At 35.8% G+C, this 19,920-nt stretch overlaps 1 protein-coding gene across 14 annotated transcripts in view; it reads right to left on the bottom strand.

The window, feature by feature from the left end:
* The window catches only part of NAALADL2 (N-acetylated alpha-linked acidic dipeptidase like 2), a 1,546,126-nt gene that overhangs the window by 253,218 nt on the left and 1,272,988 nt on the right, over positions 1-19,920 (bottom strand). For all 14 annotated transcript variants that reach the window (XM_074190946.1, XM_074190945.1, XM_074190943.1 and 11 more), the window contains one exon: positions 871-1,017. In XM_074190946.1, the coding sequence (XP_074047047.1) occupies positions 871-1,017 (147 nt within the window). The remainder of the gene's footprint in view (positions 1-870; positions 1,018-19,920) is intronic.

The raw sequence follows: 19,920 nt of genomic DNA, 5'->3' as shown, positions 1-19,920 counted from the left end.
TGACTACAAGTCTAACATTCTATCTCTTGTACCATATAATAAAGTCACATAAAATCAAAAGTCATAAGGAGACCATGATTTTCTTTGGAAAAAATATAATTTGAAGAATGAAGATATTATGCTGACCAAGGTAAGCTAATAATTCACCGATCTGATAATCCACCAAAAAATGCATGGATGATTTCTTAAGGACCTTTTAGAGAAAGGATACAGATCAGTACAACTATACCCAAAAAACTCAAACAAACAAACAAAAAACCACTTACCTTGGATCAGTCCTGAGAACCCTTCTCATCTCTATTCTTATAAAGGCAATAAGCTTGGGAGTCCCTTACAATGGTAAGGGATAAGCCTTCTCACAGTATGCTTTGCTATAACTTGGAGATTTATTAAGGCGCATCAAGAATTTGTCAAAAGAATGCAGTCATTGCAAAGACTATCTTTTTGGTGGTTGGCAATTTACTAACTTTTTGGTAGCTAATCCACAAGAGTTACATTAATAAACAACATGCAAAACACATTTTCCCTAGGGCTCAGTGAGGAGAATCTAGTGCACATGTCATCTGTTTCTGTGAATATGGAAGATTACAATTATGTTTTGATGTTAATCCAACTTCTGCAAATTTTGTGTTGTGATGTGCTCTATGAAAATGTGAGTGACAGGATAAATCTTTTTAAATTGAATACAATACCGCCAAAAAGAGCTGATGTTTTCAAATACTGTACCCAGCCTCTAGATGCCTAGAATAATTCACTAAATGAATGAGCCTTCACAGTGACCTATTTGGTAAGAGGAAAAAGTAGCAGGGGTAAAATCACATTCTGCATGCTGTTTAAAGTATCATATTCTAAATGTTCACTAACAATCACCTCTAATGCTTTGATGTCCTCATAGGCAACCTGCAAACTGGGCGTTCCAAGGTGGTTGATAAAAAAGTCTCCGTCTCCTTGCATCTGCACAGAACTGAGGTTGGCTTCTGGGCACTTTGTTCTCCTGGAGCAGTTGAAATTCCTTTTCTGAAAATAGTAATTAGAATGTTACCTATTCATCCCTTTGTCATTCTCCCAAATCGGTTTTAACTTTGATAGTAGTTATTACCTCTATGATATTTTCATTCTTCAAATATTTCTATTTATCTTAAATTTTATTTTTCAAATTACATGCAAAGATAATTTTCAACAATTATTTTTTTAAGGTTTTGAGTTTCACATTTTCTCCCTTCCTTCCCTCCCCTTTCCCCTGACAGAAAGAAATCTATTACAGGTTATACATGTATAAATAACTCTGTTTAATATATATCATATTAATAAAGTTGGAAAAGAAGAATCAAATCAAAAAGGGAGGAGGAAAAAACCCATGAGATAGGAAAAAAACCACAATATATAAAACATTCCAAAGTTGAAAATAGTAAACATTGGTCTGCATTCAGACTCCATGGTTCCTTCTCTGGATATGGATGGTATCTTCCACCCCAAGTTCTTTAGAATTCCTTGTGATCTTGCTGCTGAGGGGAAGGGAGTGGGAAGGGAGGGTGGAATGAAATTTTGTAACTTAAAAATATGATGGCACATGGATGAATGTTGCAAAATTTTCATAACATGTATTTGGAAAAATAAAACGTTAATAAAAATTATTCTTGATCATTGTACAGTTAAGAGAAAAATGTCCAACAAAACTGATCATCATTCAATGTTGCTGGCAAATATTTCATACGTAACTATTAAGTAGCAGGCACTAGGCTAGAACACTTTGAAAACAAAGAAAGAAGTAAACCCTTTTCTTCAAGGATTCTATGTGCTACATGGGAGACAATTATGTATATAACAATTATGTAGGAAATAAAAATTACATAAATCTAGATGGTAAAGGAATAAGGGGTAAAGGATGATCTGAAAAGATTTCATCTAAAAAAATGGCACTTGAGCTTAATCTTGAAGGAAACTAGGGAAAGACTTGTTGCCAAATATTCTTTTTGACCTTTTTTAAGAATTCAAAAAAAGTGCATTTTTAAAATTTGTTCTCAAGAAAAGTAATTTTCAAATAAAAAAAGTTAATCTTGGAAATACTTACTTCTATAATTTTGCTTCATTCTTTTACCCCATGAACGAGAAGCATGATGCTCAGGCAGCAATGTGCAAGCATAGTAGCTAGAAAAACTGGAGTTCAATTCTCACTGTCTTTTACTAACTGTGGAACCCTGGACAAATCACAATTTCTCTGAGTCTCAGTTTCCTTACTTATAAAATGACAAGACTTGAACCTATATGGAACAGTTAGACAGGATCTCACTGGGCACCTAGTCCATCTTACAACTGATTCCTTTCTAGAAGGTGACCGACTAGTCAGGCGTTGCTTGAAGACATATGTAGAAAGACCCTACTTCAATTTAATATTTCTTTTGGATTACTGTATTTATTAGGAAAATCTAATTTAGCACAGTAACCCCCCTCACTCAAATCCAATTCATGTACTTTGCATGGCATCACCTCCCTGATGTCACGGTCTTCTTTCAAAAACAAAGGACAATCATCATCCTTACACCAAATATAAATTTGCCTCATTGCAACTTCCCCCCAAATTTCCTTGTTTTACCTTATGAGGTTAAGCAGATGGAGCTCAATTCTATCACCATGAGATTAGCCTTGAATTGACTAGATATACTTTCTTGGATTTCCTTTTTCAAAGTTTGAGCCTCTAATTCAGGAGATTACCTCCAGGACTTGTAAGGTTGGACTTGGGAAACTTTACAGTCTTCCATCAATTTTCTTTCCATACACTAATGTTTGAGAACATAAGGATTTAAACAATAGTCTCTTTTAAGAATAACGTCTCATTAAAATATCACAATACAAAGCAGATGAAGTTACTGTATGAATTATAAATATTACCCATTCATTTGACCTATTTAGTACTTAATACTTCTGAGGGCCTGTAAACAAGAGGAAATATATAAAGAACCAAACATTTGGAATTCTATTAGTAGATCTCTACAGTTTTGTTTTTTGTTGTTCAGTCATTTTCAATTGTGCCCCACAATTTATGGCCCCATTTGGGGCATTCCTGATAAAGATACTGGAGTGGTTTGACATTTCCTTCTCCAACTCATTTTTACAGTTTAAAAACTGAAGCAAATAGAATTAAGTGATCTATTTGGGTCACATAGCTAGTAAGTGTCTGAGGTCAGATTTAATCTCAGGAAAATGAGTCTACCTTCTCCACTCTGCCACCTAGCTACCCTAGGGTAAGGAGCTCGAAATCTCATTCTCTAGGTTCCTTTGATCTTTACACGTTATAGGTTGCCATTATATTGTCTAACCTGGAAGCAAGGAACTTCCAGATCTTTCCAGGTTTTGTTTGCTATTTTATGACTTGGGGGGACAGTGGGCTGCCCTGATCTCCACTCACTTTATATAATGATGTTCTTTCCATTCACTTAGCTAACTACAGAAGTCTGGTAAGTAATATAATAACCAGGCTTGAAATATAAGGTGCCTGAAATACCTTACCAAAGAAATTTCCTAGGCTAGTGGTTTGTTTTTAATATTGTTTTAAGAATGACTATGAATGATTATTTTAACTATCGCAAATACCCAAATTAACCATAAAGGACAAAGGAAGAAAGATGCCATCTCTACCCAATAAATGAACTGATAAATAGAAGTATATATATATATATATATATATATATATATATATATATATGCCTATATGTGTCTAATTTCCAGGATAGAGAGGGGGAAAGGAGAAAGTAAAAGAAGAGATTTTCATGATAATTTTGTTGTATATTTAAAAAGAATAGCAAATTGTACAAAGCAGATTTCACATACATTTTTAAAATTATTCTATATCATGGAAATGCTTGTTTTATTTGATAAACAAAAACTAAAACCATTTTTAAAAAGATCAGTGAGAAATTAAGTCTGTGCTCCATTCCTGCCAGCACTAAAATGGAAGGATCTTATTGTTACAGCTAGCTCCTGCCTCAGCTTCCTGCTCTGAGTTTCATTATAAGCCACACTGGTATCAACTGTGTGTTTGTTGGTATGTAGGATCTCACCTGCTGAAGCAGTCAGAATTCTCCCTCAAAGGAGAGTGAGATGGAAAAATCCTGGCAGTGATATCTCTGAGATTTGTTGTATTTAATGAACCCTGGCAGGAGGCAGAGAGCTGAGAGAAACTTCTGCTATGAGGGATGAGTCTTGGGTATGGGAGGGAATTTGTTTACCTTCATGGAGTTTATTAAATCACTCAGGTCTTCTGTGTCAGTCACAGAAGTAGAGCTGTAAGAGATCCTGGAGGCTACCCAGGCCAAACCCTTTACTACACAGGTGAAGAAGCTGAGACCTAATTGAAGGGACTACAATGTTATGCAGATTCTGAAATGGTAGATTCAGAACCAAGTCCTGCCTCTAGAAGCAACAGTCATCCCAACATACCAGACTTCCTCAAATACTCAGGGGCCTAAATTCCATCAATTCAGATCCACTGAGAAAACCATATGAAAGGGATAGATTCTTTATGCATGCTGCAGGTTTGGGGACAATGACCTTTCCCTTTTTCTGATCCACTGATCATTGAAAACAGAAACTCAAAAGCAAAAAGTTTGACAGCTGACAACCTGGCCAATTCCATTGTTCATATGCTAGTTCAGCATCAACTAGCGTCATATCTCCACATCTCCCATTCCTGCTTAAATAACATTTTAAGAGGCATAGATCATAATAATAATAGTAAATAATGTTAGCATTAATAAAGCATCTATTATCTGTCATCATTCTGCTATACACATATTATCTCATTTGATCCTCACAACAATCTGGGGGGGGGGGCAGGTGATCTCATTATCCTCATTTTACAGATGAGAAAACTGAGGTGAATACTTTCTTTTATTAAGTGACTTGTCCAAGGGTCACACAATTAATAAGTGTCTAAGGCTGGAACTGAATTCAGGATAGAAAGATAGAAAGCTGGACCTGGAGTTAGGAAGATCTGAATTCAAATTCTGTTGCAGATCTTTATTAACTGAATGACCATAGACATGTCACTAACATCTAAATTTTTCCATCTGTAAAAAGGGGATAATAACAATCTTTCTCACAGATATGATGCCACAACTCCCAGCTTGCACTCCCAGATTGGATCCCTGAAGGAGTTTTCTCCTCTCTAGCTCTAGGAGACTCTGAGAGTCTAGGCTCCTATTATTAAGAATCATTACAGGTTTGCTACCTGCTAACAGTGAGTAGGTCTAATTTAGTTCTCTCAAAGGCATTAATTAAAACTGTCATAATAGAAACTCGTTACAAAATTCTTCCTGCTCCCACAAGAAACCTGGGACACGTTTTACCTCCAGTACACACACATCTGTTCAAAGAGAACTCTCCTGAACCAGTATAGTCCTTAGGTCTCTTGAGCACAAAGCTTTCTTTTCTACTGTAGGAGGACTTTGTTCTTTGAAATTTCCTACTCTCTCAGGTGTATCTCTGATCCTTTCAGATGGTTTCAAAATCTCTCAAATTTAATCTCCAACTGTGAAACTGGGTGTCTCCTTCTTGGCTGATGAGGGGAAGGAGCTGGAGAAAACGTCTCTCTTTTACAGGGATCTAACTCCACGACTGTTCATCTTTGGCTGCTTCCTCTCTTGTACTCTTAGAAGGCTTGCTTTTTAAAATAGAGGCCCAAGGGGCTTGGATAATAAGGTCAGTCAGTCATGAGATGTTTCCTATGTAGGACCAGTTGCCTTCATCCAATGACAGGAGCTATACAGTTCTGTCAAATTGCTTAAGAAAATATTCCAAAAATTGGTGTAGGATTGTTAAAAAAAAAAAAAACAACCCAAAAAACTCTTCAACATTTTCTTTAAATTCTTTAAATTAAGGGGACCCCTGAGGGTTTTTTAAAATTATTTTCCAATTTATTTTTTAGGGGCGGCTAGGTGGCACAGTAGATAGAGCACTGGCCCTGGAGTCAGGAGTACCTGGGTTCAAATTCGGTCTCAGACACTTAATAATGACCTAGCTGTGTGGCCTTGGGCAAGCCACTTAACCCCATTTGCCTTGCAAAAACCTAAAAAAAACAAAAACATAAAAAAAGGATTTTCCAAAAATACTGGACCCAGAATATGCAGGGGATCCTGAACACAGCAAGGACAAAGACCCCTGAGCTGACAAAAATAAGATGCTTGCATCCCATGGACTCTGTGTGTGTCCTTGGAAGTCAAGGCAGATGCCAGACAGTCTTCAACAGATTTGTTCAACTAGGACTCTTGTAAATAAGGACCATGGTCTAGCAGTTCACAGTAGAAAACAATATAGCTTGAGTCATTGCCTTGCTCCTCCCTTTTGGAAGGGATTTTTTCCCCCACCTTTACTATCGCTTCCCCATACCACTTTTACTTTTAGGAACAAATTTTGGTATCTCCTCCTATATTTGTCCTGCTTACATAATGATACAAACTTCCATAGGAATTATGGACTTTTTAGGTTGCAGATGCATGTTAATTTCTCTTGCATAAACCTTATTTTCTCAGAAGTTTCAAGAAATTGCGATTATCTGCTGACAATGTAAAATATTGCAAATATGAACTCACCTCATAAATACCAGTTATGAATATTGTTTTATGATTTCTACCCATCAGGAAAGTAGAAGAATTCTTGGCCTAATTGTTTTGTCCCCAGAGTATATTTTACATGTTGTTTTTTTTTTAAACTATATGTCCTCCTTACTGAGGCTGAAAGTCTATTGAATTTTCCTTACATTAAAAAAAAATTAACAATGGCAAAAAAGTCATTCATGGAAATTTATCAAGCAATAAGAATTATTAAGGACCTATTCCATGCCAAAGACTATAGCAAAAGTTAGGAATTCAAGGAACAAATTGAAGGTTTTGCACCAGGGATTGATAGGAAAAGCTATAGAAAAAAATTGATTTATTCTACACTATAGGGGCAACACATCTCAAGGACGAGAGAAACTTACCTAATAATGTGACAGGGGACTTAAAGATGGACAGAATGTCAGAGCAGAAGAAAGTTCATTGGATTTACAATCAAGAGTCACAGGATCACATTTGGGGTTCTTGTACTTAACAGTTACTGCTGTGAGATTCACTTCCCCTTTCTATATCTCAGTCACTTCATTTGTAAAATAAAGTGGGTGATCTGTAAAGATTCCGCCTATAATTCCTCTATTAGCAGAATGGAAAGGAAGACAACAGATAGAAATTGTGGAGAGGTAGCACAGGATAACATGATATTATACATTTATTTAATAATTTATTATTTTTTCTCAATACTCCTGATTCTAAGCTCAGGACATTGTCCATTGAATAAAAAAAAAAAAAAAAACAACTGCAAAGAACTCCCTCTACCCATCAGAAATCTACCCTCAAAAATTTACATCAGTGCAAAGAGTAGACATAGAGATGGATTGGGGCAAAGCAACTCCCAATTGTTAGAATTCACTTGCTTCAAATTATTATATTTTTATTCCACATACATTTTGCCTTGATTTATCTATGTATAACTTTTATCCAACTGATTTTAAGGTACTTGAGGGCAGGGAATATTCTGATTTTTTTACTTTTTATCCCCTAGACCTAGTGTAATGTGGGGCACCAGGCTTTTACATTACTTGCTGAATGAATGAATGAATGAATGAATGAATGAATGAATTGATGAACTGATGATGGATTTACCAAGAAGAACGCAGTTCGATTTTTAATGGTATTTGATAAACATAATTAAAAAGAAGAAAACTTATAGGAATTAATTTTCAGTGGAAATAATAAAGCCTGTTCTTCCCTGGCCCTACCACCCCCAATGTGATTTCCATTTGAGAATCAGGCAGGCAAATCTTAGCAACAAAGTGCTTACAAATTGGAAGCAGGAGAAGCCATAAAAAAGGCAGAATTTTGCCTCAAAGTAGTTTTCAAAATATATTCTGTAATTAAGCACCTTGGAAACAGGAAACAAAGAACTTATCTCTGTAGCCTAGCAGTATGTGAGAGAAATGACTAATGCTTTTTTAGCTAATGTAGGATTCCCGGTCTCAGAAGTAGGGTGAAGTATCTAGAAAAAAAAATCTGCTACTCCTCAGTGGATGGATCTGAACATGGAATCAGGAAGACTCATCTTTCTGAGTTCAAATCTGACCTCATCTACTAACTGTGTGACCCTGAGCAAGTTATTTAAACTCTGTTTGCCATAATCCACTTGGGAAGGAAATGAGAAATCACTCTACTATCTTTACCAAGAAAACGTCATGGTCAGTATGGGCTTAGGAAAAGTCAGACATGACCAAATGACACAGTAACAAATAACAAATTTCCCCTGAGTTCTCACTCTTTCCGAGTTCATAACTGGCCTTTGCATAATGATAAAGGAAGTCTGCTGTAGTGGGAAATATTCTAGAATTTGGAAGTGAAGGATTTGGGGTCAAATGTTGAATTTGTGACTACTACTTGTATGACCTTTGGCAAATCTCCGAACCTCTTTCTTCACATAAAAGGAGAGGGGTTAGAATGGATGATTTCAAAATTTGATTGACTTCTCTGTTGGTGTACACACAGGCACATAAAATATATGTATGTGACTATTCTCTCTATATCTATTATATACACAATCCATATATAATATATATTTAAATGTATGTTTATTTGTTCCCAGGTAAATCAAAATGTATATTAACAGATGGCAAAACTGATGTGTTGATTACAGTGTGTCTGTCTTCTAAATCTCAATTCCCAGATGACTATAACAGAAGTGCAATTAAAAGTTAAAAGGGATTTCTGTGGTCAAGAATAAAGTCAATAATAAATATGTACAACAAATGAATATGTTTTTATTTAAGAAATCTGTATTCCTTTAATTTGGACAATTTTTACAATGGCTTTTTCAAACACCAAAACCATTTCATAAAACAGAAATGAGATGGCAGGACCACTTAATGGGTTTTATCCTATATGTTTAACTCCCCCAGTCTCTACAGATTTTCCGAACAGAAAGATGACACTGACTCCAAATTAGTCACTAAACCTTACAATGTGGGCTTACTTGAAGATTTTGAGAACCTGCCCAGTATATTCTCTCTTTCATAAACATAGGTTCTCAATACACTTTAATTTTTTGTCTACTTCTGTTTATTTTCATCATTACACAAGGTCTTTCTTCCAAAAAAAACCCTACCCACGCTCCAGTTTCCAAGACATTTCATTCATTCATTGAATTCTTGATTTTCTATGATGGTGATAGAGCACTCATTCTTCTGGATTTATGTTACTCTTTTAATTAGCATGTCCCTTATCATGCAATTTCTCTAGGTTTTATTCAAAATGCTCATCTTTTTTCCCCAGTGTCCCATAGTTCACCCCATTATCCAACCAAAGGTTTAGCATTCCTATTCCATCCCTGATTTTAGTCCATTTTAAAAATAATGTGACCCTTTTATTTTTATACTTTTAAAGCCAAATTCTAATTTTTGTCCTTGGATCAACCTGTAACCATTGAGTTTATACTGTTATACAGTACTTCTAGGTTTGCAAAATACTTTCCATTTAACATCTTACTTGATCCTCACAATCATCCTATGATGTGAGTGTTTATTTCTATTTTACAAAGGAGGAAAGTAAGGTTGGCACACATTAAGAGACTTGTTCACAAAATTGGTGTCTGAGGAAGGATTGTAACTCATTTTTTCCTAACTCTTTCACTCTTCTTTTTTTTCCCCATGAGGGGGGAAAAAGGTTGTGAAAAATGAGGGACTCTCAATTGTCGAGAATGCTCTTTTCATTTCCCAATTTGTTTCTCTCCTTTAGACTTCATCTTTTTTTTTTTCCATCTTGCAAATTCATTACAGCCTTGGTCTTCACACCTCATCATCAGTCCCCTCTGTGACTTGGTTGCCTCTGAAGGGAGGATAGAAGAGTAGAGAGGTCCTCCATTTAAAGAGGAAACCCAGATGGGTTTTTATTTCTTTTTTATCCCTTTATTTATTTTTTTAATTGATATTTTATTTTTTCTATTACATGCTATGAAAGTTTTTCGACATTCATCCACTTGCATATTTATGTTACACATTTTTCTTCCCATACCCTCTCCTCTCAGCAACAAATAGACTGGTAAAAGTTGTAGATGTACATATGTGTTTAACATTTTTACATATTAGTCATTTTGTGTATAGGAATTAGGAGCAAGGGAAAAGAAAGAAAACCATGGAATTAGAAGGAGGAAAAGGCTTTTTAAAAAAGTGAATACAGTATTCATTTAGATTCTGTCAGGTTTTTTGGTTTGTTTGTTTTTCCTCTGGATGTAGATAACATTGTTCATAACAGGTCTCCCAGAATTCATAACAGGTCTCCCAGAGACTTAGATCTCTGAACTACTGAGAGGAGCTGCATCCATTATAGTTAATCAACTCACAATGTTGTTATAAAGGTGTTCAATGTTTGGTTATGTTACCTCATTTTAATTTCTTATCCATCCCCAAACCAACATAAATATTTTGATATTTTTCTCTATTCTCTTATCTAAGTCAGTGATACACATGTTAACAAAATTTTGATCCCATCTGTAAAGCATTGATAAATGTATTAAAGAGCATGGAGTTCAGTGCTCTTCCCTGGGACATTGGAGACCTTCTTCCTAGTTGAAATTGAACCCCTGATTAATAAACTCTTTTCTAATAGTTCAAATGTTTCAACTCAATCCTGAGATAACACAGAAAACATTCCTCAAGAATGTTGATTATTAAAGAGCATCCCTTTTCCCAATGGAAATTATCCCAAATAGTCCAGTATGAAGACAGTCTTCAAATCTTATGAAATTGGCTTAATTTCTTAATGTTCACCTTGCATGAAATATGTCAAAGTTATTTTTTCCTTCAGGATGTGTGTGTGTGTGTGTGTGTGTGTGGGTGTGTGATGTATTAGAAACTAAGCTTGGTACCTAGCTCTGGATTCTGTTTTGAGTTCTATTTCTGACCTTTCATGTACAATTAAACAAGTAACATTATAAAACAATTGACTTTACATTTCAAATAAAAATTAAGTTATTGAAGCCATTCACAGATAACAAAATGATCAAGCATGAAATCAGAGGCACACTGGTATCCTTTTTCTCAGCTTGTGAATTATTGTTGATATTGTCTTCCAGTCACAGATAGAAATATCTAGATTTAATTTCAACTCATAAAACATAGAGGTCCTACTCAAGAACTAAGGAAGCTAATTTTGCTCTATGATATTAAAACTGAAATCACTTTACCTCAGTTTCTTCAACTATAAAATGAGGGGCTTGGAAGCTCAAGATGCTAGTTCTAGAATCTTCTGGATGAAATCTTAGATAACTTCCAGAGGGGACATTCTGAATGTCTATTCCCTTTGTTATTAAATTTAATGCATAGGTTATCTTCTGGTATTCCACATCTGCTTTCATTTTAATGGATTACACAGTGAACAACCACCTTGAAATATCTCCTCTCCTCTTCAAACAAGGCCAGAAAGAATATATAGTAATGGAGAAATGGAAAGGAATGCTAATTTGATTCAATTTTACCCTCATTGTAACTTTCATATGAGAGGAGAGAGAGGGATGGTGACAAATTTGTGCAGGTCAATTAATTTTTTAAACTTATTTACAAGGCTGAGTAAATTCATATTAAATGTTTCATCCACAGAGTTCAAAGTGCTTCATAATTAATGCCTGATAACAGGCATTATTATTCCACTTCATAAAATAAGCCAGTCAAGACTCAGACAGTGGTGATGTGACTTGTTTAATTGGATATGGCAGGTCAGAGGTAGAAGCCAAAAGAGAATCCACAGCTGGGTACCAAATTTACTTTCCAGTATTCAGTGTGTTTGTATATGGGCATAAATACACAGACATACACATACAAAGAGACAAACAGATACTTACAAATCCTAAGGGGAAAATTACCTATAAAACAAATTCTATGCAAGGAAAATATTAATGAATCAATTCAAATTTTATAAGATTTGAAGTCTCTATCCCAATATTGAACTATTTTGGCAAATTTCCATAATGGCAAAGGATGCTTTTTAATATAAAGTACCAGGGCAGACTTCTGCTGACAAGAGTTTCCTTGAAACAATACACAAGTAACTATCACATGGGATATTTGTGTTGATTACTGTCTCCATCAGCAAGAAAATCCTGAAATCCAATTTTGAAATCCTACATTCTGCATATTATGATAAAATTAAGCTATTATCTTGTCATTTCAAAATTACTGTTGTTACCACAATTGTGTTACGTGATAGAACCATTTATTCTAAAAACTGCTCCTATTTTCTGCATGATGTCAACATATGGACACAGTAAACAGTATCTGTGGGGCGAGTAAACACATTTTCACAGCATACACATTCTCAAGATGGCAGCTCCAATGTTTTTATTCATTTTAATTTGAAATAAGCTGGTGTGGGAAATATTACTCTCATAAGCTCTAGCTCCATTAAGAAAATTAAACTGTAACTTCTGGTTGACAAAATATTGTGGAGAGCTGTATTTGATTCCAATCAATAAGGGATGGCATCAATCATGATGTTTTCAACTACTTTTCAGTTTCAGACTTAAAAAAATCTCACAAGTAATATTTTACATACAATTCTAAATGTTTCTCTGAATTATTGGACCAGTTCATGATTCTATCAATCATGTATTAGTAAACTATCCAAAAAAAGTGCTATCTCTATCTTCCTTGTCAATTTAGTGAGTATGAGAAAAGGGCTAGAAATTATGTAAATTTTCATTGTTTTAAACCAATGACCCCCCCCCTCTTGTAGGCACATGTCCCAAAGAATTTCAAAGACAAAAAAAAAAAAAAAACAACAAAAAACAAAACTCCTAAGGATACCAAAATACATGTGTAGCTGGCTATGAGGAAGTGAACCATAGAAAGAAGGTATCTACTGAGTAGGGAACAACTAAATACATTGGATATTAGAAAGTATCAACAAAAAAATTCTAGAAAGTAAGTCATTGGCTCCTAGTTTTGCAGTTTAAAGGGAACTTTGAGCCCCTCACGTCTAATGTCTTCATTTTCTAGATTGGAACACAGATTCAAAATAGTTATGACACAACCAAGGCCACAGAGTTGATTCAAAACCACAGTTTAAACTCCATACCTCTGTCTCCACATTTCAAACTGTTTTCACTATTTTGTCTCAACTTCAGTGGTGCCATATACATAGGGCCAAAAAAAAAGCTTAGGAGATCTTGAAATTTAGTGTTTGAAATCAGATCATAGAATCGCAGAATATTAAAATGGGAATTTAGAAATTAATCCAGGGGGTTCTTAATCTGAAGTATATAAACTTGATTTTTTAAAAATATATACATATATGTAAGATGTAATATGAATTAATAATGACCCATACAATTGGTTTCCTTTGTATTTCAATGTTATTTTCTTTTATTCACTGGAAAACATTATTCAGAGAAACAATCTTGAGGCTTCATCAGACTGGATAAGGGAAACAATAATATACTTTTTAAAAGCTAAGAATCCCTGATTTTCATTCAATATACTCATTTTACAGATTTAACTGAGATGAAGGAAAGCAACTTTCTCAAGGCTTCATGATTTGTTGATATCTCTCTCAGTACCTCAGGAGTCTTAATGTTAAGTTCAATTCTCTTTCAGTTATATTATGCTAATTTTCATTTCATAATCCAAACCCATAAGAAGAAAAACAAAGAACTAAGAAACATTGCTTCTCAATAAATCAAAACACATGTGCGGAGTGTCTTCAAATACTGCCCAACTAGGTGCCCACAAGTGGCCTGATCGGCTTAACTAAAGAGCAGATTTGAAATGTTTAAAACATAATAACTCCTTGAATTCTAAGCTCTTTTCATTTGTCTGTAATATAAATGCAGTGGGTAAAAACAGACTTTATTCTGTTTCTCTGGTGCATATTAAAGTATTTATTTAACAACCACCTCTACAAAAGATTACCATCTCACCCACATTACCCTCCACCTTCAGTCATTGAATTAAAGTTTTATTCTTCTGAAACTAAACCAAGTGAAGATTTCTAAGGGGTAAGGGAAAAAAAGCATCATCCCAACTAACCTTTGACCAATACAGTTGAGAAGAGAGAGGCCTGTTCTTGCCTAGAATCCCATAGGCCCTTTAATGACCAAAGGGGATCAAGAAATGGATTTTACGTCTCCGTGAAGGATAACCACTCTGGCATCACGATGCTAGCCCATGCTGAGGAATTGGCTGACATAACAGAACTCCAGCTATTATTTCACCAGTCTTCTTGAGGTTTGTCTTAAATAGCTTCTCCTGCCCTTACAGGCAATGCTATTTTAAATAAAACAGTGTCAGCATTCTCGGGGATGAATTCCAGCTGCCAGACTTCTTTTTTTTAAATTAACCAAAAAACCTAACTGGATTTCAATTTAACATTCAATGTCTTGGGCTAAAGATAGGTAGAAAATAAAATTCAAATAAAACATTAGGGAGAAAAAGCAATTTATTAACTTAGCTTTAAAATAAAAATTGCCTCCTTTTTTATCCCTTAGGAAAACTTTAATGAAATTATGCAATTTTTTAATGTAAACAGTGGAAAAAGCAACATACTTTTGACTTTTTAAAAATGCATCATTTACTGGAGATCACAGAATCTATATGTTATATGACAAGTAATCTACATTGATTTGTAATATGATTTCATGGAAAGAACACTGGATTAGTGGGAAATAAATCTTTCTAGTCCTGGCCCTGAAGTTTTCTTTTTGTAAAGCCGTAGTCAAATCTTTGAACTCATTTTAAGCAATTATAAAAAGAAGAGGTTGTACCATATCTGGCATTCTCAAGTAGGGATTCATGAACTAGTCCGGAGGCCTTCATTTTTTGGTTCAAAAGGATACAAGGCAAAAAGCCTCAGGACTAAGATGATCTCTAAGGCTCCTTCCAATCAGGTCTTTCTTTAAAATAAAAAAGTGTGTTTTCTAAGTGTATTGGCCATACTACTAAGTACCAAAGCTATAAAGACAGATGAAACAACTCTTGTCCCCAGGAAGTTTGCAGTTTGTTAGGGGAAATAGCAATACATATATAAATTAGAATATGTATGTTTATATACACATACATATAAATATATGTACACACACAGATATATATATATTGAAATTGGTACATACATATATTCTAGCTCAAATGTATAAATTACTCATCCCTCTAAGGGAATGTCTTCATATTCTCCCCATTTTGTAGATGGGATTACTCAGGCTCAGAAAATATTAGGTAATATTTATATATTGCTTACAATGTGCTAACCTCTGTTTTAAGTGTTTTAGTGCTGTTATTCCATCTGATCCTCATAACAATTCTAAGAGGTAGTTGCTAATATTATTCTTATTTTACAGATGAGGAAACTGAGGCAAACAGAAGTTGAGTGACTCTCCCAGAATCACCCAGCTAGTTCTAAGGGAAGATGGCTTGAACTCAGTTTTCCTGACTCCAGGTCCTGTACTCTCTCTATTCACTGAATCACCCACCGTCTCCACTATCCCTAATCATAGTTGACAGCTAAATAGCAAATTAAATAGCTTCTATTTACAAAGTCCTTAGTGCTCATATCTCCTTTGAGTCTTACAAAAGATCCATGATATCAGTACTACAAATATTTCTTCCACTTTACATAAGAAGCATGGGAGTAAGAAAGAATCAGTGAATTGACCAAGGTCACCCATCTCAAATCAGTCATTTATCCTCTCTGGACTTTAGTACAGAGTCAGCATCTGTCCCTTGACCTCCAAAGTCCTAACCTGGTGCTCCAACCATGACCCAAGCTGCTTTTATTTTATAATTCTTTGATTCGACATGACTGCTGAGCTTCAGGTCAGCCCAGATGAAAATCAAGGGAGATCTCACAAGGTTCATATAGAATACATATTATTTTCTGTGAACCCAGTTAAAGAGATTGGGGGAGGGCATGGGTTACAGGTATAGAGGATTGGAAAACCAAAGAAGAATAAAGTGTGCTACCCTTAGGTTTTCATACGCATACTGTAAACAAGGTCAGTGATGATGGCAGGGAATCTGGCAGAAGAAATCACACCATCAGCAACAATATTTCTAGCTCTGAAGGATGGATGACAGCAACCAGCAACCAATTTCCTTACACTCCTAAGCCAAAATAAATAAATACAAGACGATGGAGTTCATTACCATGTTTAGCAGATATCCTTTAACTAACAGCAGCTGCTAAAGTTGTAACTAGGGAACCAACTATTGAAGCAAGCTATGATGATTGCCCCCAGGTCTTCCCCCCGCCCCCACTAGTCTTCAAGTTGGCAGCATTATAGATTTACAAATGGGGAGAATTCCAAGAACACCTAGTCCTGGCTCCCTCATTCACAGAGGCTCATGGTGGTGGTGGTGGCGGGGGAGAGCTTGCCCATATTCCTAAGAAGTAACAGAGATTTCTACTCAGATTTCTGACTATAAATCTAGGTGTCTGTCTACGTCTGAGTTCACTCGTCTTCCTTACAAAAGATCAGGACATTGGCAAGAATGCTCTAGAAGCCATATTGTTGTTTTTGTTAAGGTATTTTTCAGGTGTGTCTGACTTTGTGAATTAGGTTTCTTGGCACATATACTGGAGTGGTTTGACATCTCCAGCTCATTTTACATATGAGGAAACTTTGGCAAACGGAATTGAATCACTTGCTACTAAGTGTCTGAAGTTAGATTTGAACTCAGGTCTTCCTGGTGACCTATTCACCTCACTGCCCAAGAAGCTATGCACTTGAGGACAATTGCTTCAGAATCAAATCCAGAGACTTCTCCCAGGGGACAAGGTCCAATGAAGAAAATTCATGGGAAAGGGAAAGATAACTGTTTGGGTTGTCATAAAGTTATAGATTCAGACTCAAAAAGCATCTTAGACCCATTCAGTCCAATACCTTCATTTAATCACCCCCAATGTCATCCAGTTGATCATGAATAGTAGGAGGGTAGTAGCAGTAACCAAAAAGTCATAGTAATAATAGTATTAGTAGAAGCAATGCTAGTAGTAGCAGTAATAATTAACATTAACATGATGCTTTAAGAATAGTTAAAGATTTATTACATATATTATCTATTTTATTGTCATAATAACCCTGGAAGGTAGATTTTTTCACCTTTCATGATTCTGGAAACTGAAGCCACCTAGGGATAAATTATTTGGCCAGGGTATAACAACCAATGAATAATGTAGGATTTGCACTCTAGTCTTGTTGCTACATCACTGGAGACACCACACCACCTAGCCTCTTGCTAACTTGACAAGACTAGGCAAATCTGATTAAGGTTGATGTCTAAGGGTCTCCTGCTTCCCCTTTTTCTGGTCATTTCTGGCTCCTTTGAAATATATAAGCTTCTAATAGAAAACTGGTCAAAAGTTCTTAAGACTCTCTTTTCTTCTCAGGGATGAGAGTAGTAAGAAATAGGGTCAGCCTTCATCCTCCCCATAGAAAGCCCTCCTGTTCAGAGATGGGCAAAGGCATCACTCTCTTCACTGTCCTTTCAAAGATAACTATTTCAGGGGAATAAATATCTGTCTCTTTCTCTCCTTCAATTGTCTGTCCAATGACGCTTAGCCTACCAAGCTGCTTACTGCCCATTACAAAAAGGATGCTGAGGTGAAGAAAGGCTTTTGACAGATTTGGTGTATTGTAGTTCTCTTGATAGTTTTGGGAGGGTGCAGAAGACAAAGAGATAGTGGAGATATTCCAGTTTATAATCTAACCAAACATTTGGGAGTTAGGATTTAGGCAAAGCCAAATCAAGGCAAAGGACATAGGAATGGGTCCACTGTTTTGGTGAAAGGTTGGGCAAACTGGTTGCTCCTGACTCAGGTCAGTTTGATTCTACAAGCATCAATCAGGAACTTCATAAATGTCAAGTCCTCTGACACATGCTGGTGCTACAAATGGAAAAATGAAACAGCCTCTTCCCTCCAAAGCTTCTGTTTTAGTGTGAAAAATATTCAGACACAAAAGAAAGTGCAATATAGGCACAGAGTATAAAGTTCTTGGTATGGGGATGGATCATTTCACTTGTTTATATACTAATGGAGGGCATATTCCTTTGCCAAGACAAGCTAAATCCCCAATATCCAACTGAAATTTGTCAAGAACATTCCCAGCCTAGTCTTCCCCCTGCCTATGACTGGTGATGCAGTGCATAGTCCCCAGAAGAGGTAAGATTAGAGGCAAATCTTTTCTTGGTCAGGCCCAAGCCCAACTGCTAAAGTCCCTCTTCCAGTGCTCTTAACCTTGCACCCTCCCTGCCTCCAGCTTAAAAGGATCTCTTGTTCTCTTCCAATGTCTTGTAGATATTGGTCTATCTGCTTATATGACCTTTACTCCTCCTGTGTTCTATCATCCATGTTCTACTGTAGGCTCCCTAGAGACAGGGTGTTGTTTTTCCCTGTTGTATACTTGCCCTTAGCATGGTGTTTTTCATAAGTGAACTTTATGTGGGCTAAGATGGCCTTCATCACATACACATTTACACATAAACTCTGGAAGAAATGTCCTTGAATAAAAAAAAAAATTGAGACAAAAGAATAGTTAAACCCGAACCTCTAGATCCATCATCTGGAAGGACAAGAACATTGTAAATCTCATATAGCTGAACCCTTAAGGTAGGAAGTAGCTCAGAAAGAATCCAAGTGGTCCAGTGAGTATAGTATTGCTGGTTCTAACCAGAGGCTGGCATCATAGGCCTCCACCTCCCCCCATTCTAGGTAGAGACTAATTTCAGGGAACTGAGCAGGAGTCCAGAAACTCTTCCAGATTAACAGGGAAATAAAACTCAGAACTTCTCTGAAATTGTTCCCAAAGGGAAACTACAGAGACAGTAAGGCCACACCCAGTGCTAAAACCATTGTTCCAAGGCACATGGTCAACTTCTCTTGGCCACTGTCTCATTTCCACTATGGTCATTAATACAGACAGACCAGTTTGCTAAATAATACACCAGCAATGTTAATTATCATTAGTAGTAGTTAGACAACTTGCCTCCTAGGGTTATGATGATGCCAAGTGTAAAATGCTTTGCAGGTTTGAAAGGACATAGAATTGCAAGTGTTTTTGTTTTTATTTGCTTTTTTTTTTTTTTTTTTTTTTTACTGTGAGCCCAGGTAGAATTGAAAATGCAACTATACCAGATAGATAATGTACATACATTTGGGAGGAAACCTTTGGTCCACGGTTTGGGCTGTCCCACTTTACTCTACTTCAACCAAAGTCACATTGTATTTTCTTCTGACAATAGCCAAAAGCTAAGTTTGGTCACATTCGATGTGTGGAGTTTGAAGATCAGGGTACAAAATCTCATGATTCACACTTTCCATCCACTGATTTAACATCTTTGAACCTCGGTCTCCCTATCTGTATGATGATGGGATTAGATTAGATGGTCTTTCATTTTCTTTGCAGCTTTCTTTGTAAACCTATCATCTTGGTGTTAATGCTGTCTATCATGGGTCAGACTCAGTACCTGTGAGCCTCTAAGCCTTTGATCTTGTCAGTCATGGACAGTTAGGAAACAAGATCAACAATAAAATAGAGGTCTTTAATAATATTTCCATACTATTTCTTTTTAAACTAATGATAAAAATATCAGTATAAGCAGATCCAATTCTATTATAAGGAAAATCAGTTAGGATGCATTTAGTTATTTCATTCAGTCTTATTTCTAACCTTAGACAATAGCTGTTCTTGTTGGTTCTATTTAAGTATCCAACACAGGCAGGGATAGTGTAAATTAAGTCCCACAGAATGTTTCCCTAAAATAACAGAGACAAAAACATATTGAAAGCAGTCCTTATTAATATACAAATCAATGGGCTTTAGAGAAGAGATCAGCAAGAAAAAGGAGAAATTTACTGACAC

The sequence above is a fragment of the Macrotis lagotis genome, chromosome 6 (genome assembly GCF_037893015.1).
Source record: "Macrotis lagotis isolate mMagLag1 chromosome 6, bilby.v1.9.chrom.fasta, whole genome shotgun sequence".
Lineage (NCBI taxonomy): Eukaryota > Metazoa > Chordata > Mammalia > Peramelemorphia > Peramelidae > Macrotis > Macrotis lagotis.
This window is presented reverse-complemented; position numbering and strand designations above follow the sequence as displayed.